This window comes from Macadamia integrifolia, unplaced genomic scaffold, assembly GCF_013358625.1.
Source record: "Macadamia integrifolia cultivar HAES 741 unplaced genomic scaffold, SCU_Mint_v3 scaffold538, whole genome shotgun sequence".
Lineage (NCBI taxonomy): Eukaryota > Viridiplantae > Streptophyta > Magnoliopsida > Proteales > Proteaceae > Macadamia > Macadamia integrifolia.
The window spans coordinates 299,432-321,232 of record NW_024870479.1 but is presented as its reverse complement, the minus strand read 5'-3'; the positions used below and the strand labels follow the sequence as shown (position 1 = coordinate 321,232).

Genomic DNA, 21,801 nt, shown 5'->3' with positions numbered 1-21,801 from the left:
GTATTCTCACCTAATTGTGTTAGGTTCCTAAACCAATGTGTATTATTTTTGTTAGGCATTTATACACCCAATATGACTATGTATAGGTTCAATACTGAACCTAAAAATGACTCTCAACAACACATATTCAATCTTAATTTAATGTCTCAGAAAAGCCCTCGAACTACCCCTACCCATAGGGCTAATTTGGGTAAACAAGGTAGGGAACATAATCCACAAGGGCAGGGTACTGTCCAGCAAAATTGGGGCTAATTTGGCCTTGAAACACCCTAACCGGTGGGTGACAACGGTCTAGCCGCTTGCCCAACAGGTGGATCGATTTTTGCAGAATTTTCTTCACTCCCAAAGGCTGTTCTGTGGATTTCCTTGGGTTGGGCAGCTTCTGGCCAATGGATATTGATCATGGAAACATGGGGAAGGTTCCCTAAAGCCTCTAGGGTCCTTTTATAGCCCACAAAACTCCCAATTACATGAATTAAAATTCTGCGCTAATGAATTCCCTAATTTTCTTTCCTAGGATGGCAAATTCAGGTTTGGGAGCCCAATCCTGAACCTACGGCGCTCAAACCCAATTTATGGCTAGCAGTAGGGTTATGCTATAGGTCTAAAAACTACCAATTTCACAATTTCCGCATGGGAAAATTCTGCAGAATTAAATTTATATAGTCCAATGCTTACCCAACTAGCAAAACTCAAATTTCAGGTTACTCACTTCCACCTTGGGATAAAACCCCTTGCGTGCAAAGTCAGAACCCAAATTCTGGGAGTTCTTAGAGACCATCAAAGGTCTGTACACTATTCTAATTACAATTTTAGCAAGCATATTTTATTTATATGGGTGCAACAGCTGGGTTTTCATCTCTGGGATGATGAATCCCATGCATGCAGCCTAAAACCCAGCTGTGCATAGCTACAGAGACCAGATACAACCTGTATATTACCTAATTTTTACATGTACAACATGCATGACTAAATTTATTCAGTCTCTGTATTTAAATTCCACTCAAATCCCATGCATGCAGTCTATGGTTGCGCACTTTGGGTGGCTGCATGCTTGGGAACCAAGGTGAAATTTTTTCCTAGATAATAGAAATACTGTACAACAATTAAGGTGGAAGAATTTTACCTTCTGATATGTGTACAACAACAATTATATAACAACAGGAAGTAGGAGAGGGACAGTTGCTCCCTTCTCTCCTAGTTCTTCTTCTTCTTCTGCTTCTTCCTTCTTCTTCCTTTTACTTTTTTTTTCTTCTTCTTCCCTTTGTTCTTGTTCCACTGAATTTGCAGCAGCAAATAAGGTGAAACAATGATGGTGGCTTGCTATATCATTCAGCCAAAGGGTCCTTAGGGCCCATTTGGCTGAACACCCTAAAATTACTTTCCAAAATTTAATTTAAAAACATAAAACTAAAACAAATTAAAATCAATATCTCATTAATGGACCCCACCAATACTGACCTATTAGGTTGGATTTGGTTAGCATCATGACCTCTACATGTTAGGTAAGTGCAAGGCTCGGGGATGTTGGGATGTGAGCCCCACAAGAAAAACCTAATTTTCCTATATTCTGCCAGCCGAACCGATTGGCTGGTTGGCAGCAGGGTATCCCACCGGTTTATCCATTTCAATCTCATTTGCTATCCTAACTTTTGGGTTCTTAAGTCCAGCTAATGTAGGACTAGGGTTCTTAAGCCCACCTAATGTAGGACTGGTCCCACTCATAATTGGCTATTTTATGCTCTTTCCTTGCTTATAAATTAGCCAAATTCCCTCTCTCCTACTACTGTACATATAGATCCATAGCAGAGCAACCTGCTCTCTTATGCCAACTATGCTATAAGACTATGGTCAACTGCTTCCAGTTTACAGTGTTACATGCCTTTCTCGAGCTCAAAAAATGGTCCCTAAGCTTAAGGAGCATTTTAGCTCAAAATGGGTTAAGGGTTTCTGATGAAGAATCGACATAGCTCCCGATTGGTTCAATGAGAACATGGTCATTTGAGCTTAAATGAAAGGAGGGAAGACCCTTTACAAATATAATGCCCAGGCTCCATTAACCTTACATAATATTGTCCTCTTTGGCCCATGGACCTCTAGCCTTTAAAACACATTGTGCCATGTTAAGGAGACTAGAGGTTATCGACTAGCCCAGTAATCTCTCCCTAGGCGATGTGGGACTAAAGTTTGCACACCCTCAATGTTCTCCCAAGCCCCTTGGTACTTATTGTACTCTTGGTGGGGACACCTCACCGATCTCCTAGGAGGGTCCAACACTTGCTGTATTCTTTGGTATCACAATCTTCGGCCCTCTTCAGCATAACATCCCTGCTGTGGCCCCATATGTTGTCAAGGTCTACTCTAATACAATTTATAATTCCCCAACCCCATTAACCTTGCACAATATTGCCCTCTTTGGCCCATGGGCCTCAAGGCTTTTAAAACGTGCTGTGCCATGTTAAAGAGGCTAGATGTTATCAACTAGCCTAGTAATCTCTCCTTAGGCAACATGGGACTAAAGTTTATACACCCACACCGATCTCCCAAACCTCTTGGTACTAGCCATATTATTGGTGGGAAAACTACAATGATCTCCTAGGTGGGTTCAATATTTGCCATATTCTTGGGTGTCTCAACAAATCCCGCTAATGATATAAGGTCATCGGACTCAATGTGTACAACACATTCTGGGCGGTTACTAGTAGATATCGAATGGTAGATCTATTATCACTCGACGACCATCTATCGGTTGATGGTTGAATGGAATGCAGCCTTTATTTTGGTCACCACAATATCAGACACCTTCTGGTGACATCTGTTGGTGGAGTTTCTGAAGTTAAATTGGGTTGGACTCTATGCCTATCATCGGTAGGACCACTGGCAGACCATACATCTATCAATGGATATTACTAAAATTTCTTTGAGAAAGTTTAAGGGATTTTTAAATGACCCTTTTGAAACCATTAGACAACACCTACCCTTGTAATTAAGATAGAGACATTCACCTTTCGGTGAGGCCGAGCGGGGCACTTTTCGGGTATTCTTTCATGGAACTTTCTTCTCCAAGTGAACAAGCAAAGTGATTGGTGGTTTGATTTCTTTTGGAGCGTTATTAAATTTTAAAACTAATGTATGCCATTTCACCCATATGTTTTTAATTATAATCTTATGTATGCTTTACTTTCAAATATTTCAAATGTTTGAGTATGATTTGTGGATGTAATGTGATTATGAATGTGTGGGATCCGGTGTAGCTGAGGATAAAACTGCTACCGTAATCGCCACGTGGTTTTATAATGCATTTTATGTGTATAAGAGCTAAGATTGGGCATGGGTTTTGGTGTGGCTATTGGTAATTCCAATGTAATAATCCATACTAACTGTATGTATGCTAGACTTAGGCTTGGGCATAGGATGTGGTGTTGACGATGGTGATTCTAGCACAACAATTTCCACACTAACTGTATCATTACTAAAGACATGTATATTGTTGTGGTTAACAATATGTATCCTATGCTATGACCCTTTGTCAATAGGGTGCAATGTTAGATAAATCAATATGGTAGGTTCAATGAGACTTTTAAGGATGCCACTTTCGCAGTACGATGTGATTGTTGCTAGAGGCAGATACTAACCCAGTGTTATGGCTAATACACCTTGCTGTTGTTAGGATAACTCCAATTAAGGTTCAAGGTATTGGGTTTTGACCATTGGGTAGACCAAATTTTGGGTTAGAATCTAGGAAATTTCGAGGAAACCAGAGAATTTTTCCCTATTTGGTGGAAATATAGGTTTCGACCCCCAAACAATGTTTTTTTTTTCTTGATTTTTTGTGTACATCATATTTTAGATGCTTCTAACACATTCACATCATTAGATTCATAAAAAAAAAAAAAAAAAAAAAAAAGTCATACTTGTGTGGTGAACAAAGGTTCAGTATCATTACGCTAAGTTGTTGACTGAAATATGTTATAGTAAATGCGTTTTCAAAAAAAAAAAAAAAAAAAAGAATCATAATCACCTTGCCTAATATGAACCCAAATCTATGGGTGATTTGGAGACTGGGCACAATTACTCCATGGGTTACTTTTATGTCTGATCAACAGATTTCTCTGCTATTGGATTGGAAGGAATCAGTTCTTGAGCTCTCGGTGGTTCATGCTAAATGCTTGAGAGCTGAGTGCAGATCATTATGAAAGGAGGTGGCTAGGATGATTATGCATAGGGACAGCTTCTGAATTCAAAGCTATGGTTGATGCTACTTCAATGATTCAGGCTCCGTCTACTGGTAGAAAATTCACCTGGTCTAATAATAGAAGAAGAGGGAATGTATCGGCTGCCCTAGATAGGACTTTTTTGAATGAAGCTTGGCTGGAGATATTTGATAACAGTACTCAGTAAGTTCTCCAACAATTGGCCTCTAACTGTGTGCCTTTGCTTGTATGTTCGGGTATGACCACAAAGCCTCAGAGCCACCCCTTTCGTATCAATAACTTCTAGTTGGATCACCCTAGATTTTTTGATATGGTTCGTGACTCTTGGAGGCCTAGCATAACTGGATCATACACTTTTATTCTAGCCCAGAAGCTCAAAAGATTAAAATATACTATGAAATCATGGTCGTGAGAGATATTCCCTCACTTGGAGCATGAGGTTACCATCTCTCAGTCTCAGCTAAATCAAATTAAAAAAAAAAAAAAAAAAAAAAATTAAGGAAGAGGAACATTTTGAGGAATTGTTTGACCTTGAGGCCGATGCCAAAACAAGACTCTTAAAAGCCTCTGAATACCAAGAGAAGCTGCGCCACAAAAATCTAGAATAAGATGGCTTCGAAATGGCGATAAATGCTCGAGAGTTAATCATGTCATGGCCAAAGTGAAGAGGGCTAAGAATTACATCTCTAGCATTCTTCAGGAAGATGGTGAGGCTATTTTTTATCAGGATCATCTGGGTAACCATATTGCTTAGTTTTATGAAGGTTTTCATAGGCGCGTGGACCTAGCCAGCCATCCAGATTTATTTGATTGCATCCCTAGAATTCTTCAGGACTCTGATCAATTGGTTTTGGATTCTATTCCTTTAGAAGATGAAATTAAGAGAGCGGTCTAGGATCTTGACCCTAATAGCTCTCCAGGCCCAGATGGTTTTTCAGGAATATTCTTTAGGACCTGTTGGGAGATCATAGGCTTCGGTGTTTGCAGAGCTGTGAGGGGCTTCTTCTCTTTAAGTATTCTTCCCAAAGGAATTAAAAACAATTTTTTTCTTTTAATTCCTAAGGTAGATGGAGCCAGAACCCTTGGGAAATACCACCTTCTCTGTATAGAGAATTTTTTCTGCAAAGTTCTATAAAAAACTATGGCCTCTCATATCTCTACTCTTCTCCCTAGGCTTATTTCCCCTGAGCAAGGAGCCTTCCAGAAAGGAAAATTTATTCTAACGAATATTGGTTTAGCTTCTGAGCTAGCTAACCTCATGAGTAATTCTGCTAGAGGAGGGGGCCTTGGTTTAAAGGTTGATATTTCAATGGCCTTTGATACTTTATCCTGGGATTTTTTATTTCAAGTTTTACAGAAGTTTGGATTCTCTGACACTATGATTGGCTGGATCTACACCCTGTTAGAATCTGCTCGTATTTTAGTGCTTCTAAATGGGGGGCCTGTTGGTTTCTTTCCAGTCAATAGAGGCCTACGGCAGGGAGATCCTATCTCCACCATTCTCTTTATTATCACTGAAGAGGTATTGTGTCGTGGTCTTAAGGAGTTAGTTGCCAAAGGCTTTATTAAGCCCATTGCTGGTCCTTAGGGTGCAAACATTCTGACTCATCTTTTATTTGCAGATGATGTATTCATTTTCTCGAATGCATCCAAGAAATACATTAGAGGCATAAACTGGCCCAGTGAACAGGCAAAGTGATTGGTGGTATGATTTCTTTTGGAGCGCTATTAAATTTTAAAACTAATGTATGCCTTTTCACCCATATGTTTTTAATTATAATCTCATGTATGCTTTACTTTCAAATATGTCAAATGTTTGAGTATGAATTGTGGATGTAATGTGATTATGAATGTGTGGGATCAGGTGTGGCAAAGGATAAAACTGCTACCGTAATCACAATGCGGTTTTATAATTCATTTTGTGTGTCTTAGAGCTAAGAATAGGCATGGGTTGTGGTGTGTCTATTGGTAATTCCAGTGTAATAATGCCATACTAGCTATATGTATGCTAGACTTAGGCTTGGGCATGGGATACGGTGTTGACGATGGTGATTCTGGCACAATAATTTCCACACTAACTGTTTCATTACTAAAGACATGTATATTATTGTGGTTAACAATATATATCCTACACTATGACCCTTCGTCAATAGGGGGCAATGTTAGATAAACCAATATGGTAGGTTCAATGAGACTTTTAAGGATGCCCCTTTCGATGTATGATGTGATTGTTGCTAAAGGCAGAAACTGGCCTAGTGTTGTCACTATTAGACCTTGATGTTGTTAGGATATCTCAATTTAAGGTTCAAGGTATTGGGTTTTGACCTTTGGGGAGACCAAAATTTTGGGTCGGAACCTGGAAATTTCAAGGAAACCCGAGAATTTTTCCCGATTTGGTGGAAACATAGGTTTCGACCACCAAACAGTGTTTTTTTTTCTTGATTTTTTGTGTACATCATATTTTAGATGTTTCTAACAAGTTCACATCATTAGATTTATACAAAAGACACATAAAGTCATACTTGTTTGGTGAACCAAAGGTTCGGTAATCATTACGCTAATTTGTTGACTGAAATATGTTGTAGGTAAATGCATTTTCAAAAATAGAAAAAAAACATCAACATAAAGAAAAAAAATTCAGCTACCATGAATGCATAGATCGGGTCCTCCTAAGTTTTTCTCTAGAAGGTCAGATTTTATTAAAAAATAGAAGAGGATTCAGTGTCATGAGTGTCATGACATGCTGAAATTACAGAAGTCTTGAGTTTCTCGAATTTGCTGATGGATGATTAGCCTCCTGACTAGGGAAAACAACCTCTGATTATGGAGTTCTTCCGCCCTCGCCCCCTTCCTGCTTCGCTTGTGCAGGAGGAGACTACTGGTGGATCAAAGGAGAGGAGTAATGCTTCTACAACAACCCAATGACCGACTGAGAAGAGGACTTATTCCACAGTAGTTGGGAAGGCGAGATGTGGGACTTCTTGCTGAGCTGATTCATGGAGGGTCTTTCACAAAAATCATCATCCCACAAGATGCAAATGAAGAGAGACTTATCAGATTCAAATTTGCTTTGATATGAAGGGTTAACTTCCGATTCATATCACTTGATGCTATTAGGAAAGAGGCAGTGCAATCATGGAATCTCAAAGGTAATGTGAGGCTGGCGCCGATGGGGAAGGGGTACATCCTATTTCAATTTGATACCAAGGGGGATATGGCGGCAATGTGGAGACGAAGTTTGACGAAAGTTGGAGGGAAGATCATCCGATTCCAACCATGGAGGCCTGATTTCGATGTTCATGCCAAAAATCCTATTACGAAGCTTGTGTGGATCAGATTTCCGGACCTTCCTCTTGAGTATTGGCATGAAAAGATCCTTTTAACTATGGTAAAGGTGGCAGGCAGGCCGATTGCTTTGGACAAGCGAACTCGCTCAGCTGTGATGGGAAGCTATGCGTGTGTTCAAATTGAGGTGGAGATTGGTGCAAAACACCTTGAAAATTTTCAGGTTGAGAGAATGCAGCTGGGCACTGGCGAGGTTTTCTGGCTCATTCAAAAACTTATCTATGAGGACGACATCAAAAGATGTGGTTTTTGTAGGAAATCTGGGATAATGTCCATGACTGCAGAGCTAAAAAGGCTGAGGATGAGAGAGATGCTTTGCAGCAGCAGCGTTCCATACCTGGTGTGATCTATACTGAGGACGCTGGCGGTGACGGTGGTGGTCGATCAGGCAGTGAGAGAGATCCTATCCGTGATTCCTCCCAATCACAATTAAAGAAATCTTCCTTATCAAGAGACTGAATAGAGGAGGAGATTGAGCATAATGGGGATTCTCCTCAAGGTAATGGTCAAATCCACATAGAGTTACCTATTTTGAAGGATTCCCAATTGACTAGGACTCTCCCAATTATGCAAAGTGGAAATATTGTGAGTGCTGAGCACTATATGAGTGAATTAATCCATGGGTCTGATGGATCTGGAAACGGATTGCTGGGGCACTTCATGAAAGAATCGACCATCACCCAATGGAGGGCAACAGGCAAAGCCAGGAATGTGGGAGCGCCTCAAACCATTTTGAAGGACCGATTGCTCATGACAGTGGCACTGGTTTGGTGCAAATTGGAAGGAGTGATCATGAGGTCTTCTCTATCATGGATGGACGAAGCGCGGATCGTGAACTCACGAGGAATGCAATTTTTGCTTCTTTGCTGAACCATGATAAAGTAATCATAAGTGTTAGTCCCATACACATGCAGGGTGGGACGGTGGTTATGACCCATTCTGATGTTGTTCAGGTGGATGATGCTCTATGTGAAAGGGAAGAGGCTGCACAGGTGGTGGCCAAATAGAAGAAGGGAAAACACGTGGCCAATACGGAGCAGACTTTGCGCAAGTCTGATCGTATTGCTATTTATAAAAAATAATTATGCTTGTCCTCTACTGGAATATCAGAGGGATGAGAAAGGCAGCGACAAAGCTGGCCTTGAGCAACATTCTAAGAAAAAAAAAATTAGATTTCCTGTGCATAGTTGAGCCCATGGTTCAGGCGATGCATTTTCCAAATCTTTTCTTCAATAAGAAAGGACTTGATTCGGACTTTATATATAATGATAGAGATGACAGACCCGCAAATCTATGGTTACTATGGAGGAGGGGTGTGTGTAAGCTAGTTGTTGTGTGCATCATCTGACTAGCAGATTACAATGAAGGTTCAATGGAAGCAGGAAAATTTTCTTTTCACAGTTGTGCATGCTAAATGTGTGCGAGCTGCTAGAAGAGAATTGTGAAACGACCTGGTGGCCGTTAACCTTGGTGCTTATATGCCCTAGATGGTGGTTGGGGATTTTAACGCTACTATGTTCTCTCATGAAAAGAGGGGTCCTGGTACCTTTAATTTGGGATCAGCGGCAGATTTTGGTACTATGGTGGATGCCTGCCTGCTTATGTAAATTCCAACTCAGGGTCAAAAAATCACTTGGTCTAATAATAGAAGAAAGGGACACATTGCAGCTATTCTGGATCAGAGTTTCTGTAATGATGCTTGGATATCTGTTGATGACCACAATAATGTGTGAAATCTTAGGGATATAAGTGTACATTTTGCCCCACTTTGGATAGTACTACTTTTATTTTTCTTGTTTTTTTTTTTAGTTTCCAAGTTTACAAGAGAAAGTGCTTAAAGTGAATCAAGAACCAGTCCAAAGGTGGGACCCACTCATTGGTTCCACATCCTCTCTCCTACAAAATCCTGAAGATTATTCTCTCTCCTTGCCACCTCACAAGATCTTGAAGATGCTATGTAGAGATTCCTTTCTGATTTAATCAAGATTGCATGATATTGGTTAATATTGCAAGGATGGAATCGAATTTGTTAATTTTGGAAATGGATTCTCTCCTTCCTCACACAATATCTTAGAGAATGGGGATTTTTACCAAGATTTTATTTTATTTTATTTTCTTTCTTTTCTTAAAGAAGACTTGTAGAAGGAAGAAGGCAAGACAAAAGCCTTATAAAAGCCCCTTCCTCCCCCCTCCTAATTATTATTCCCCTTAGTTTATTTTCTAGTTATGCTTAGTTTTCTTCTCTCTCTCCCTCTCTCACTCTTTAATTTTAGTTCTTCTTTTATTTTTGCTTTAATCACTTTTGTAATAGTTTTTTATATCAATTAATGCAAGCACTCTTTTATTCTTATTCAGCCTTTTATGTTTATGATTTATGCAATTGAGTTGTAATTTTTTAAGTTATAGTTCTAGGCTTAGATCTAGGTGACAAGATCACGAGCTGTGGAGCAATTTTTTTTTCAAGATTTGTTTTCTCTAATGCTAGAAATTTCAGATTTGTTTTATTCCAGATCTAGTTTTTAGTACTGGTAATATCTCAAATCGATCAAGTTTTCAGTTCAAGGGTTGAAGTTCAAGTAAGTAGACTCCTTCAGTAGTCTTCTTTGCCCCCTTTCATTTTCTTTTCTGACTATCCTTTCTTTCTTAATTTAGGATTTTTATTTTCAGTCATTACATTATTGCTATCCCTTTCCCCCAAGGTTCATAGATGTGTTGGCTTTGCCCCTCCTAGCCATAGAACCATCAATTTATTGCTTTTATTTTAATTGTCTCCCTTTCCCTAAAGCCAAGTAGAGTAACCCTTGTAAGAGTGACTCTCTGGTCAAGTAGGGAAGCTCATATTATGATGCATCCCTCGGGCTAAGTAGAGAAACCTATTTGTGAGTCTCTCTCTAGCTTTATTCCCTTTCTTTTACTTTATTTTTATTTATTGTTTTTTTTTTTATTTATTATTTTTTTTAATTACGTGGGTTGTTTATTTTTAGTTATTTATTTATTTAATTTTAATTGCGTGGCTTGCGTCTTTAAATTCTTAGATGACGAATGGTTAGGACGTTATTTTTAGGACGGTAATTAGAATTAGATCACAACCATTAATCAGTTCACTTTCACATTATTAAAAGAAAAAAAAAATAAAGTGGTTGCTCTCTTTGTATTCGACCCATAGCTACACTTATCTGTACGCTTGCGGTTACATTTTAAATCTCAAACAAGTTTTTGGCGCCGTTGCCGGGGAGACAGTTCCATGTTATTTTTCACTTTCTTTTGGTAAATCGGAGTGATTTGTTTTATTGCTTTGTTTTATATTTCTCCTTTTCTTTTATTGAATTTCTGAGAAGAACAACTTGCAATAATAGTTGTATCAGTGGAGGTCGCCATACCTCACAGTATATAAAGACAGGTTTCGCCCTGTAGCAGTACCTCAGGAATTGACCTGGGTAACCCCGGATCCCTGCCGGTAAGCTCCCAAAAAGTAAAAATAAAAATAAAAAAAAATCAAAAAAATCATCAAAAAGTTTTGCTATCCATTCTTTTGTGCTTGTCTTACTTTAGTTGTGGGTAGTTTTCTGTTGCATGAGTGTTAAGTGGGTACGTTACTAAGAATTGGTTAGAAAGAAGAGATCCAACAAGTAGTGACCCTATACGTTTTCTCTCTTTAAAACCCTTCAATATGGGAGACCAACAGCAAAACCCTTCACCTAAATCTCTGAAAGATAGGTTCTACCCTGCTAGAACAGCCCAACCTTCCTACATAGTTCTACCATAAGCCCAGGGCAGTAATTTTGAACTCAAATCTCAATACATCACTATGTTGCCCCACTTCCATGGGTTGACCTCTGAGGATGCATACCTATTTCTGAGGGAATTTGAAGAGGTATGTGTTCTAATTAAGATCCAACAGCTTTCTGATGATGCTGTTAAGCTTAGGTTTATCACTTTTGCATTGAAAGACCAAGCTAAGAAGTGGTTGTATGGGTTACCCACAAATTCCATAACCTTATGGGAACATTTCACAGTTGTCTTCCTTAGAAGTGATATCCTTCAGTTTAGGCAAAAGCCTAGTGAATCATTTTCCAAACTTATGGAGAGATTTAAGGATCTACTCCAAGAATGCCCTCACCATAGCCTAGACCTATGACATTTATATCAAATAATTTATGAGGGTATTGATTACCCAACTAAACAAATGATAGAGTCTATGTGCCCTGAGGGATTCAAATCCTTTACAGATGAAGGAAAGGCATGGGAATTCTTACTTGACTTAGCTGACAAAACCCATGAGTGGGAATCAACCCAAGAGAGTGAACGAATTATAGGAGGAAAAGGATATTTTGTGGATGGGATAGTAGCCAAGGAAGCCCATTTAGATAGCCTAATCAAGAGAATTGAGGCTATTATTCTTAGAGAGCCATCATCAGTCAATTTGGTTAAGATTTATGCTTGGTGCCAATCCCTTGGACATCTCCTAGAAGAATGCCCAACACTTCTGGGGGCACTTCTAATGATAGTGTTAATGTCTTATACCAGAATAATCCATATAGTAATACCTACAATCCAGGATGGAGAAATCACCCAAATTTCTCTTGGAATCAGGGCAACCAAGCAGGGCCTTCCAATTTCCATAATCAATGTCAACTTGGACTCCAAAGGCCTCCCTTTGCACAATAATTTTTTTCTCAAAATACTTTTCCTAGGTCAAATGTAGGACCTCAGGCTAGTTTTCCTAGGGCCCCTCTCCTATCATCTTATCAGCAACCCCCTGGGTTTACCAACACTGGAGAGGAAAGTAGAATAAGTGACTTGGAAAAAAATATGGCCCTCCTCATGACAAGCCATCAAAGTCTTATGAGAGAACTCACTTAAGTTGTCTCAATTATGCATGAGAGGGAGAAAGGAACTTTACCCAGTCAACCAGAGCCTAACCCTAGGCATCATTAGCCTGTTAGTTCACAAACATCAACTAATGCACCACTAAATATAGTACAAGGTCAGACCCAATAAGGGCTCTCTAACCAATGTAATGTTGTTTATGCCCTTAGGAGTGGTAGAGAGTACCTATAGAGCATTCCTAAATCTTCCTCATCTATTACTCATGTTAACTCTCCTTTAGTTGAGGACACAAGTGTGCCCCTTGTTTCAGGTTCGTCTGATGAACCTAAAGATTTTTCTAAAACTAAAGATGATTTGATTGACGAAACCAAAAATGATTCTTCTGAACAGGGGCAAATCCCTAACAGTCCTTATGTTCATCCTGTCCCATTTCCTAATCGCTTGGTAAACAAAAGGAAGACTGCTTCAATGGACAAAATTTTAGAAGTCTTCAAAAAGGTAGAAGTGAACATCCCTCTTTTGGATGCCATATCCTAGATCCCTGCCTATGCAAAGGTACTGAAATATTTGTGTACTCACAAACGTATCACTAGTGTGCTCAAGAAGGCATTCTTGGCAGGTAACATTAGTTCCATAATTACTCAGCCTATAACAGCTAAGTATAAGGATCCAGGGAGCCCTACCATATCTTGTGTCATAGGCAACACCTACATTGAGCATGCATTACTTGACCTTGGCGCAAGTGTGAATCTTTTACCTTACCATGTGTACAAGCAACTAGGATTAGGAGAATTGAAAGCCACTGGAACTACTCTCCAATTGGCAGATAGGTCTATTAAGATTCCTAAAGGGATGGTTGAGGATGTCTTACTAAAGGTGGGGGAATTTATTTTCCCTGTTGATTTCATTGTGTTAGATACCAAGCCCTTCTTAACCAAGGATGAGATCCCAATAATTTTAGGAAGACCATTCTTGGCTACCAGTAATGCATTAATCAATTGCCAAAATGGTTTCCTAAGATTATCTTTTGGTAACCAAACTATTGAGTTTAACATATTTAGGATTGGCAAGCAACCACATATGGAAGAAGAGATCAATATGCTTGAGGATTTTCTGGATTTTTTTGATGATTTAGTTACCAACTTTGATATTGATTTTGATTCAGAATTCCAAGAGTATATGGATGAGTTGAATGATGACAGTGAAAATTTCTTTTCTGAAGTCTTGAGTCTTCACACACTTGTGGAGCCCTTAGGACCTCTTTCCAATTCTATTCCCAAACCCTCCATAGTTGAGCCTCCTAAGCTAGATCTTAAGGAGTTGCCATCTAATTTGAGGTATGCTTTCCTAGGGCCTGACCAGACTCTTCCTATAATAATTTCTTTAAATTTGACTTCTAGCCAGGAAGAGGAGTTACTTAGAGTGTTAAAAGATAAGAAGGAAGCCCTAGGTTGGACCATGGCTGATATCAAGGGTATAAGCCCTTCCATTGTGCAACATCATATACATCTTATGGAGGATTCCAAACCATCCACATAACCCCAAAGAAGAGCTAACCCAGTGATGATGGAAGCCATTAAGAAAGAGATCCTAAAGTGCTTGGATCATGGAATAATTTATCCTATTTCTGAAAGCCAATGGGTAAGCCTAGTTCACGTAGTGCCTAAGAAGTCTGGGGTGACTGTAGTTCCCAATGCCAATAATGAACTGATTCCAACTCTTGTCCAATCTAGGTGGAGAGTGTACATAGACTACAGGAAACTTAATGTGGCAACCTGGAAGGACCACTTCCCATTACCATTCATTGATCAGATGTTAGAGAGGTTAGCTGGACATAAATACTATTGTTTTCTTGATGGATATTCTGGCTATAACCAAATCCCAATTGCTTTAGAGGACCAACATAAGACCACTTTTACATGCCCATATGGAACATTTGCTTATAGCCATATGCCCTTTGGGCTTTGCAATGCCCCTGCTACGTTCCAACGATGCATGATGAGCATCTTTTCTGACATGGTCGAAAAATTCTTAAAAGTATTTATGGATGACTTTTCAATTCATGGAAATTCCTATTCTGAATGTCTTCGTCATCTTTCCCTAGTTTTGAAAAGGTGCATATCTAAGAATTTGGTTTTGAATTAGGAGAAATGCCATTTTATGGTTAAATCTGGTATTATTTTAGGCCATGTAATATCCAAGGAGGGAATTAAGGTAGATAGAGCCAAAATGGATTTAATTGATAATTTACCAACTCCTTAATCTGTTAAGGATGTTCGGTTTTTTCTAGGGCATGCGGGCTTCTACAGAAGGTTTATTAAGAACTTTAGTCAGTTAGCCCGACCTCTCACTTCATTACTTGACAAAGATCAGACTTTTGAGTTTTCCAAAGAGTGCCTAGAATCCTTCAAGCAACTTAAGAAGGAGTTGATCAATGCACCCATTGTTTAACCACCTATTTGGACTGAACCTTTTGAACTGATGTATGATGCTTTGGATTTTGCCATAGGAGCAATTTTGGGTCAAAGGATTAATAAGTTGCCCATTGTCATTTACTATGCTAGTAGGACCTTAAATGATACACAATTCAATTATACAACCACTGAAAAAGAATTTTTAGCTATTGTGTTTGCATTAGAAAAATTTTGGTCTTACTTAGTTGGTTCACATGTGGTGGTATATACGGATCATTCTGCCCTCAGATACCTAGTTCAGAAGAAGGATGCCAAAGCCTGTCTCATTAGGTGGGTTTTATTTTTGTAAGAGTTTGATTTAGAAATTAGGGATAAGAAATGAGTTGAAAATCTAGTTGCAGACCATTTATCCCAGTTTCCCAATTCCTTGACTATTGATTCTCTAGTCAACGAGAACTTTCAGATGAATAATTATTTGCAATGTCTAGTGAACCATGGTTTGCTGACATTGTCAACTTCTTAGTTTCAACTGTGACTCCGGATCACTGGTCCACCCAAGATAAGTATAGGTTTCATTCCCAAGTTAAGCACTTTTTTTGGGATGATCCTTATTTATTTAAGATATGTCCGGATCAGATTATCCAACGATGTGTTTCTGATCATGAACAACATTCCATTCTCTCTTTTTGTCATGATCATGCATGTGGTGGACACTTTGGACCTAAGAAGACTGCCACAAAGTTTCTCCAATGCGGATTTTATTGGCCCACTTTTTTTTAGAGATGCTTTTGATTTTTGCAAGGCTTGCCCCACCTGCCAGTCTTTTGGCTGTATCAATAAGAGGAACATGATGCCTCTCAACCCCATTTTAGTAGTTGAGATCTTTGATGTATGGGGCAACGATTTTATGGGATCATTCCCTAATTCCTTTGGGAATTTGTACATACTTTTGGCTATTAATTATGTTTCTAAATGGATAGAGGCCATACCTTGTAAAGCTAATGACCACAAAATAGTGGTCCAGTTTCTAAAAAAAAATATTTTTTCCCGGTTTGGTGCACCACGTGCAATAATTAGTGATAGGGGTACTCATTTTTGTAATCGGCCTTTTGAGGCCTTAATGAAAAAGTATGGGATCACTCATAAGTTATATACCCCTTATCACCCCCAAACTAGTGGCCAAGTGGAGGTGTCTAATAGGCAGATCAAACAAATCTTGGAGAAAACTATTAATCCCAACCGTAAGGATTGGTCCCTTAGGCTCATTGCTGCCTTGTGGGCCCATCGGACTGCATTCAAGACTGACCTTGGCCAGTCTCCCTACCATTTGGTGTATGGGAAAGCTTGTCACTTACCAGTTGAGTTGGAGCATAAGGCCTTTTGGGCCATCAAGAAGCTCAACTTTGATTTGTCTGATGCGGAAATTCGCCATAGGCTCCAACTATCTGAGTTGGAGGAACTTAAGAATGATGCCTATGAAAGTTATAGGATTTACAAGGAAAAGACCAAAGCTTTCCATGATAAGCACATTATGCACAAATCTTTTACAATTGGTGATAATATCTTATTGTACAACTCTCGATTGCATCTTTTTCCTATTAAACTTAGATCCCGATGGGATGGCCCGTTTATTATCCATAATGTATATCCCCATGGGGCTGTGGAAATTTTGAATCCAGGTATAGGGGTAATTTCAAAGTTTAATGGTCAGCGTTTGAAACTGTTCCTCGAGTTTCCTACTACTAATAGTGAAGAGGTCATGAATCTCCATGAACCTCTTTACACTGATAAGTAACTTTTAATCAGGTATGACCCCCTTGATTGTCTTTGCTTTCAATTCTTTCCATACATTGAGGACATTGCATGACTTAAGTGTGGGGGAGGGAAACTAGTTTTTGTTTTTTTTTTTTCACTTTATTTTGTTTGTTTTTATTTTTATTTTTGAGCTTGCTAAGGATGAAGTCCTACTTTGGCTTTTGGCTAATGATCATACCATTCGGTTGCTTGATGTATGAAAATAAAAGTTTTGACTAAGGTACCCATTTTGAATGTATAAAACCCTGTTGAGAAGAAAGAAACAAGCATGTGTCTTGAGATGAGACTTTCTTTTGAAAAATAAGAGACCTCTATTTTATGGTGATGGACCATATGTAAGTCCGTGGGTTCATTGTACTTTTGATTTGGAGTTGAGACCTTCTTTTTAATTTAACATGGGTTGACAAATGCACAATTTTAAATGAAATGTGAAATGTGGTATAAAGAAGAATAAGAGTTGATTCTGTTGGAACTAGACAGGGCATTGCGCCTTAGGAAGCGTGGTGTCTTGATCGAAATTCCTTTGGAAGAAACTTCTGAAGTAACTCTAGCATCACTGCCTTTGTGGGCATATACAAAAAGCGAAGCTACATAGTAACTTGGGTGTCTGCTGTTTGCTCCACTATGTCATTTAAGCCAAAAGTAGTGGAGTAGAATAGAGTTTATTATTAAAAAAAAAAAAATAAAGGAGAAAGAAAGTGCAAATGTCATTAATGCTTGGTAACATGTTTGGTCAAAAACACTCCAACGCCTTAGTCATTGGTTTCCTATTTCTTCACAAGTGGTTTGGCCTTAAGATAAGGATATTTTGGAAGAGACGAGGTGAGTTCCAAATTAAGAAATATGCTAGTGCCTGGAATTGATAAAGGGTAATAAAAGTTCAAGTGTGGGGGTCCCTTATAAGAAAAATTATCTTTGCTCCGGATCGGGTTGAGCCTTACCTTTAGCCAAGGTTGGGATTTTTTGATTCTGAATTTTGGGTGTATATTCACTGCAAACACCCACGAGACACAACTCGTCCACTAGGGTAACTTAGGGGTTTAAAGGCTTGTTGCACATGCTAAGTGCAACCGTGATTCCTACGAAAGTGAGTTAGGCTTTTTCTTTATTTATTTATCTTGCTCAAGGACGAGCAAAAGTCAAGTATGGGGGGATTTGATAAGCACAATAATGTGTGAAATCCTAAGGATATAAGTGTACATTTTGCCCCACTTTGGATAGTACTACTTTTATTTTTCTTGTTTTTTTTTTAGTTTCCAAGTTTACAAGAGAAAGTGCTTAAAGTGAATCAAGAACCAGTCCAAAGGTGGGACCCACTCATTGGTTCCACATCCTCTCTCCTACAAAATCCTGAAGATTATTCTCTCTCCTTGCCACCTCACAAGATCTTGAAGATGCTATGCAGAGATTCCTTTCTGATTTAATCAAGATTGCACGATATTGGTTAATATTGCAAGGAAGGAATAGAATTTGTTAGTTTTGGAAACGGATTCTCTCCTTCCTCACACAATATCTCAGAGAATGAGGATTTTTACCAAGATTTTATTTTATTTTATTTTCTTTCTTTTTTTAAAGAAGACTTGTAGAAGGAAGGAGGCAAGACAAAAGCCCTATAAAAGCCCCTTCCTCCCCCCTCCTAATTATTATTCCCCTTAGTTTATTTTCTAGTTTATGCTTAGTTTTCTTCTCTCTCTCCCTCTCTCACTCTTTAATTTTAGTTCTTCTCTATTTTTGCTTTAATCACTTTTATAATAGTTTTTTATATCAATTAATGCAAGCACTCTTTTATTCTTATTCAGCCTTTTATGTTTATGATTTATGCAATTGAGTTGTAATTTTTTAAGTTATAGTTCTAGGCTTAGATCTAGGTGACAAGATCACGAGCCGTGGAGCAATATTTTTTGTCAAGATTTCTTTTCTCTAGTACTAGAAATTTCAGATTTGGTTTATTCCAGATCTGGTTTTTAATACTGGTAGTATCTCAAATCGATCAAGTTTTCAGTTCAAGGGTTGAAGTTCAAGTAAGTAGACTCCTTCCGTAGTCTTCTCTCCCCCCTCTCATTCCCTCTTCTGACTACCCTTTCTTTTTTAATATAGGATTTTTATTTTCAGTCGTTACATTATTGTTATCCCTTTACCCCAAGGTTCATGGCTAGTGTATGTGTTGGCGTTGCCCCTCCTAGCCTTAGAACCATCAATTTATTGCTTTATTTTAATTGTCTCCCTTTCCCTAAAGCCAAATAGAGTAACCCTTGTAAGAGTGACTCTCTGGTCAAGTAGGGAAGCTCATATTATGATGCATCCCTCGGGCTAAGTAGAGAAACCTACTTGCGAGTCTCTCTCTAGCTTTATCCCCTTTCTTTTACTTTATTTTTATTTCAGCATTTTTTTCTTTATTGTTTTTTTTTAATTACGTGGGTTGTTTATTTTCAGTTATTTGTTTATTTAATTCTAATTGCGTGGTTTGCGTCTTTAAATTCTTAGATGACGAATGGTTAGGACGTTATTTTAGATACATATGTTCAGGACGGTAATTAGAATTAGATTACAATCATTAATCGGTTCACTTTCGCATTATTAAAAGAAATAAAAAAATAAAGTGGCTGCTCTCCCTGTGTTCGACCCATAGCTACACTGATCCGTACGCTTGCGGTTACATTTTAAATCTCAAACATCTATGTTCTAAGATGTCCATCAGATCATTATACAAAGGGTGGCATCTGACCATTCTCCTATCCTGGTGGAGTCAGAGGCATGAAAAAGGCCAAGAAACTGTCCGTTTAGATTCCAGTGGTTCTGGGTAGAGCATGAGTCCTTCCTACACACTATGAAGAATTCATGGAATGAGGATATTAGGGGCTCTCCCATGGCTGTGGTGAAGCAAAAATTAAAAATGCTAAAAGAAGTTCTTTGGGCATGGGGGAAGAATAGTTTTCCAAACTTTAATGTCAAAATGGAGGATGCTAAGAAAGGTTTGGAGGAAGTGAGACGAGAGATTGAGATGTATGGGATGACTGATGCCCTCTTTGCTTGGGAAGCAGATGCAAAAACTCGCCAGCTAAAGGCATTGGAAAATTATAAAAAATTATGGGCCAAAAAATCTCGTATAAAATGGCAGTTCCAGGGCAATAGTGCTCTAAATTCTTTCATATTTCTACAAAAATACGAAGAATTAGAAACACTATCCGGATAATTAAAATAGAGAATGGTTTGGTTCTTTCTGATAAAGACCAAGTTGAGGATTTCGTGATTAGGTTCTATGAAAATTTCCTTAAAGATGCCCCTACTCATGAGCAATTGGACCTCCTGGAGTGCATTCCTAACTCTCTAGAGGAGAATGATAAGGCTGGGCTGGATAGGATGCCATCTAATGATGAAATTAAGGCGGCAATCTGGGACCTTGATTCTGAGAGCGCCTTAGGTCCGGACGGATTTCTTGGTATATTCTATAAGGTATGTTAGGATATAATTGCTCTAGATATCTACAATTCTATTAAATTCTTTTTCAGAACAGACCACATGCCTTTTGGGATCAATAACAATTTCTTGGTATTGATTTCAAAGTGGAAGGGTGCGGTTTCTTTGGATAAGTTTTGGCCATTATGCATGGGAAATTTTTTATGTAAAATTATCTCAAAAATCATGGCTATGAGATTATCTAATGTGCTGCCTAGAATTATCTCTAAGGAGTAGGGGGCTTTCCAGAAAGGAAAAATAATCCAATCAAATATCAGTTTGGCTTCGAAGTTGGCAAATTTGATGTTTTCTACCACTCTGGGGGGAGCTCTAGGGCTGAAGATTGATATTCAGAAGGCTTATGACACCATTTCTTGGAAGTTCATTTCGCATGTCATGCAGAAGTTTGGGTTTTCAGATACTTGGATTACCAGAATAAATCAACTCCTTCACTCTGCCAAAATCTCGGTTTTATTGAAGGGAGGATCGGTTGGGTACTTTGGTGTGGAGAGGGGCCTAAGACAAGGAGATCCGATCTCCCCTTTACTATTTATAATAGTTGAAGAAGTCTTGTGCAGAGGTTTGTCTGATTTGGTAAGCAAAAAGAGGTCAAAAGCTCTGAATAGGCCACGCGGTGTTGTTACTCTTGTGCATAGCTTGTTTACGGATGACATCTTTAGCTTTTCCAATGCATCCTCCAGGTATGTGAAAAATCTACAATCCTTCCTGTCTAGATATGAGGATTTGTCGGGTCAAAAAATAAATATTGATAAGAGTAAGCTATTCCTTGGTCCTCTTAATGTCCGGAGAAAACTGGCTATTATTGACATCCTTAAGATCCCTGTTTGCAATTTTCCAACACGATACCTTGGTGTGGCGATTTTCAAAGGGAGGATAAAGAAGGAGGCACTGATCCCTATTCTTGATAAGGTTAAAAGCCAACTGGCAGGGTGGAAAGGAAATCTGCTTTCAATGGCAGGAAGAGTGGAGTTAGTTCGATCTGTCATCTCAGGAATGTCTAACCATTCCTTTGCTGTTTATTGGAGGTCCTCAACGTTGATTACCATAATGGAGAGGTGGATGTGGAATTTTATTTGGACAGGTGACATTGATACAAAGAAAAAAATTACAGTCAAATGGGACATGTGTTGTAGACTGAAAGAGGAAGGTGGTTTGGGTCTGAGGAGATTGAGGGATATGAGTAAAGCTTCTTTGTGCAGTCTGGCATGGAGAGTAAAGCATAAGGAATCAACTGCTTACAAATTTCTTTGGGCTAGCTTTCTAAAAGGTAATGGTGCTTTTAGACCAGGATACATAATGTCATCTATTTGGCCTGGAATAAGGAAGGTGTGGAGCATCCTCACGGATAATGAGAGATGGATGGTTGGAAATGTTAAGAAAATTGACTTTTGGAAGGACAAGTGGGTCAATGGAGCCTCTGTTCAGGATTTGGGGAATGTGGAACACAATGACGACCAAGTTTCCTTGAAGGTTGACCGATTTATCAATGGCCTCCAGTGGTGTTAGCCATAGGTTCGGTCATCTACCCTGAATTATATTTTTGATTTGATTAAAAATATTAGGATCCATTTGTATGATTGTGAAGATAGATGTTTTTGGAAGGGGTCAATGGATGGTGCCTTTTCCATTAAATCGGTATGGGATGAGATAAGATCTCAAAATCCTAAAGTTCCATGGTTCTCCATGGTGTGGGCTAAAAGCCTCCA

General features: G+C 38.8%; 1 protein-coding gene and 1 non-coding gene across 2 annotated transcripts; one reads left to right on the top strand and one right to left on the bottom strand.

The window, feature by feature from the left end:
• Positions 1 to 11,580: 11,580 nt before the first annotated feature.
• LOC122069156 lies at positions 11,581 to 11,687 on the bottom strand. The gene has a single exon (XR_006137381.1). It is a non-coding gene; the product is annotated as a small nucleolar RNA R71 (small nucleolar RNA).
• Positions 11,688 to 19,445: 7,758 nt separating this feature from the next.
• On the top strand, positions 19,446 to 21,601 carry LOC122069149. Its single transcript, XM_042633091.1, has 4 exons — positions 19,446 to 19,743; positions 19,848 to 20,071; positions 20,312 to 21,120; positions 21,229 to 21,601. The coding sequence occupies exons 1-4, from the start codon at positions 19,446 to 19,448 to the stop codon at positions 21,599 to 21,601; spliced, it is 1,704 nt and encodes a 567-aa protein (XP_042489025.1).
• The last annotated feature ends 200 nt before the right edge of the window (positions 21,602 to 21,801 follow it).

Excerpts from the sequence above, each read along its gene's own strand:
- LOC122069149 (XM_042633091.1), top strand. The coding sequence starts at position 19,446 with ATGAAGAATTCATGGAATGAGGATATTAGGGGCTCTCCCATGGCTGTG. Across the intron at positions 19,744-19,847 it reads TATAAAATGGCAGTTCCAGG|ACCAAGTTGAGGATTTCGTG; the intron begins GCAATAGTGCTC and ends TTTCTGATAAAG. Across the intron at positions 20,072-20,311 it reads TTCTTGGTATATTCTATAAG|GGGGCTTTCCAGAAAGGAAA; the intron begins GTATGTTAGGAT and ends TCTAAGGAGTAG.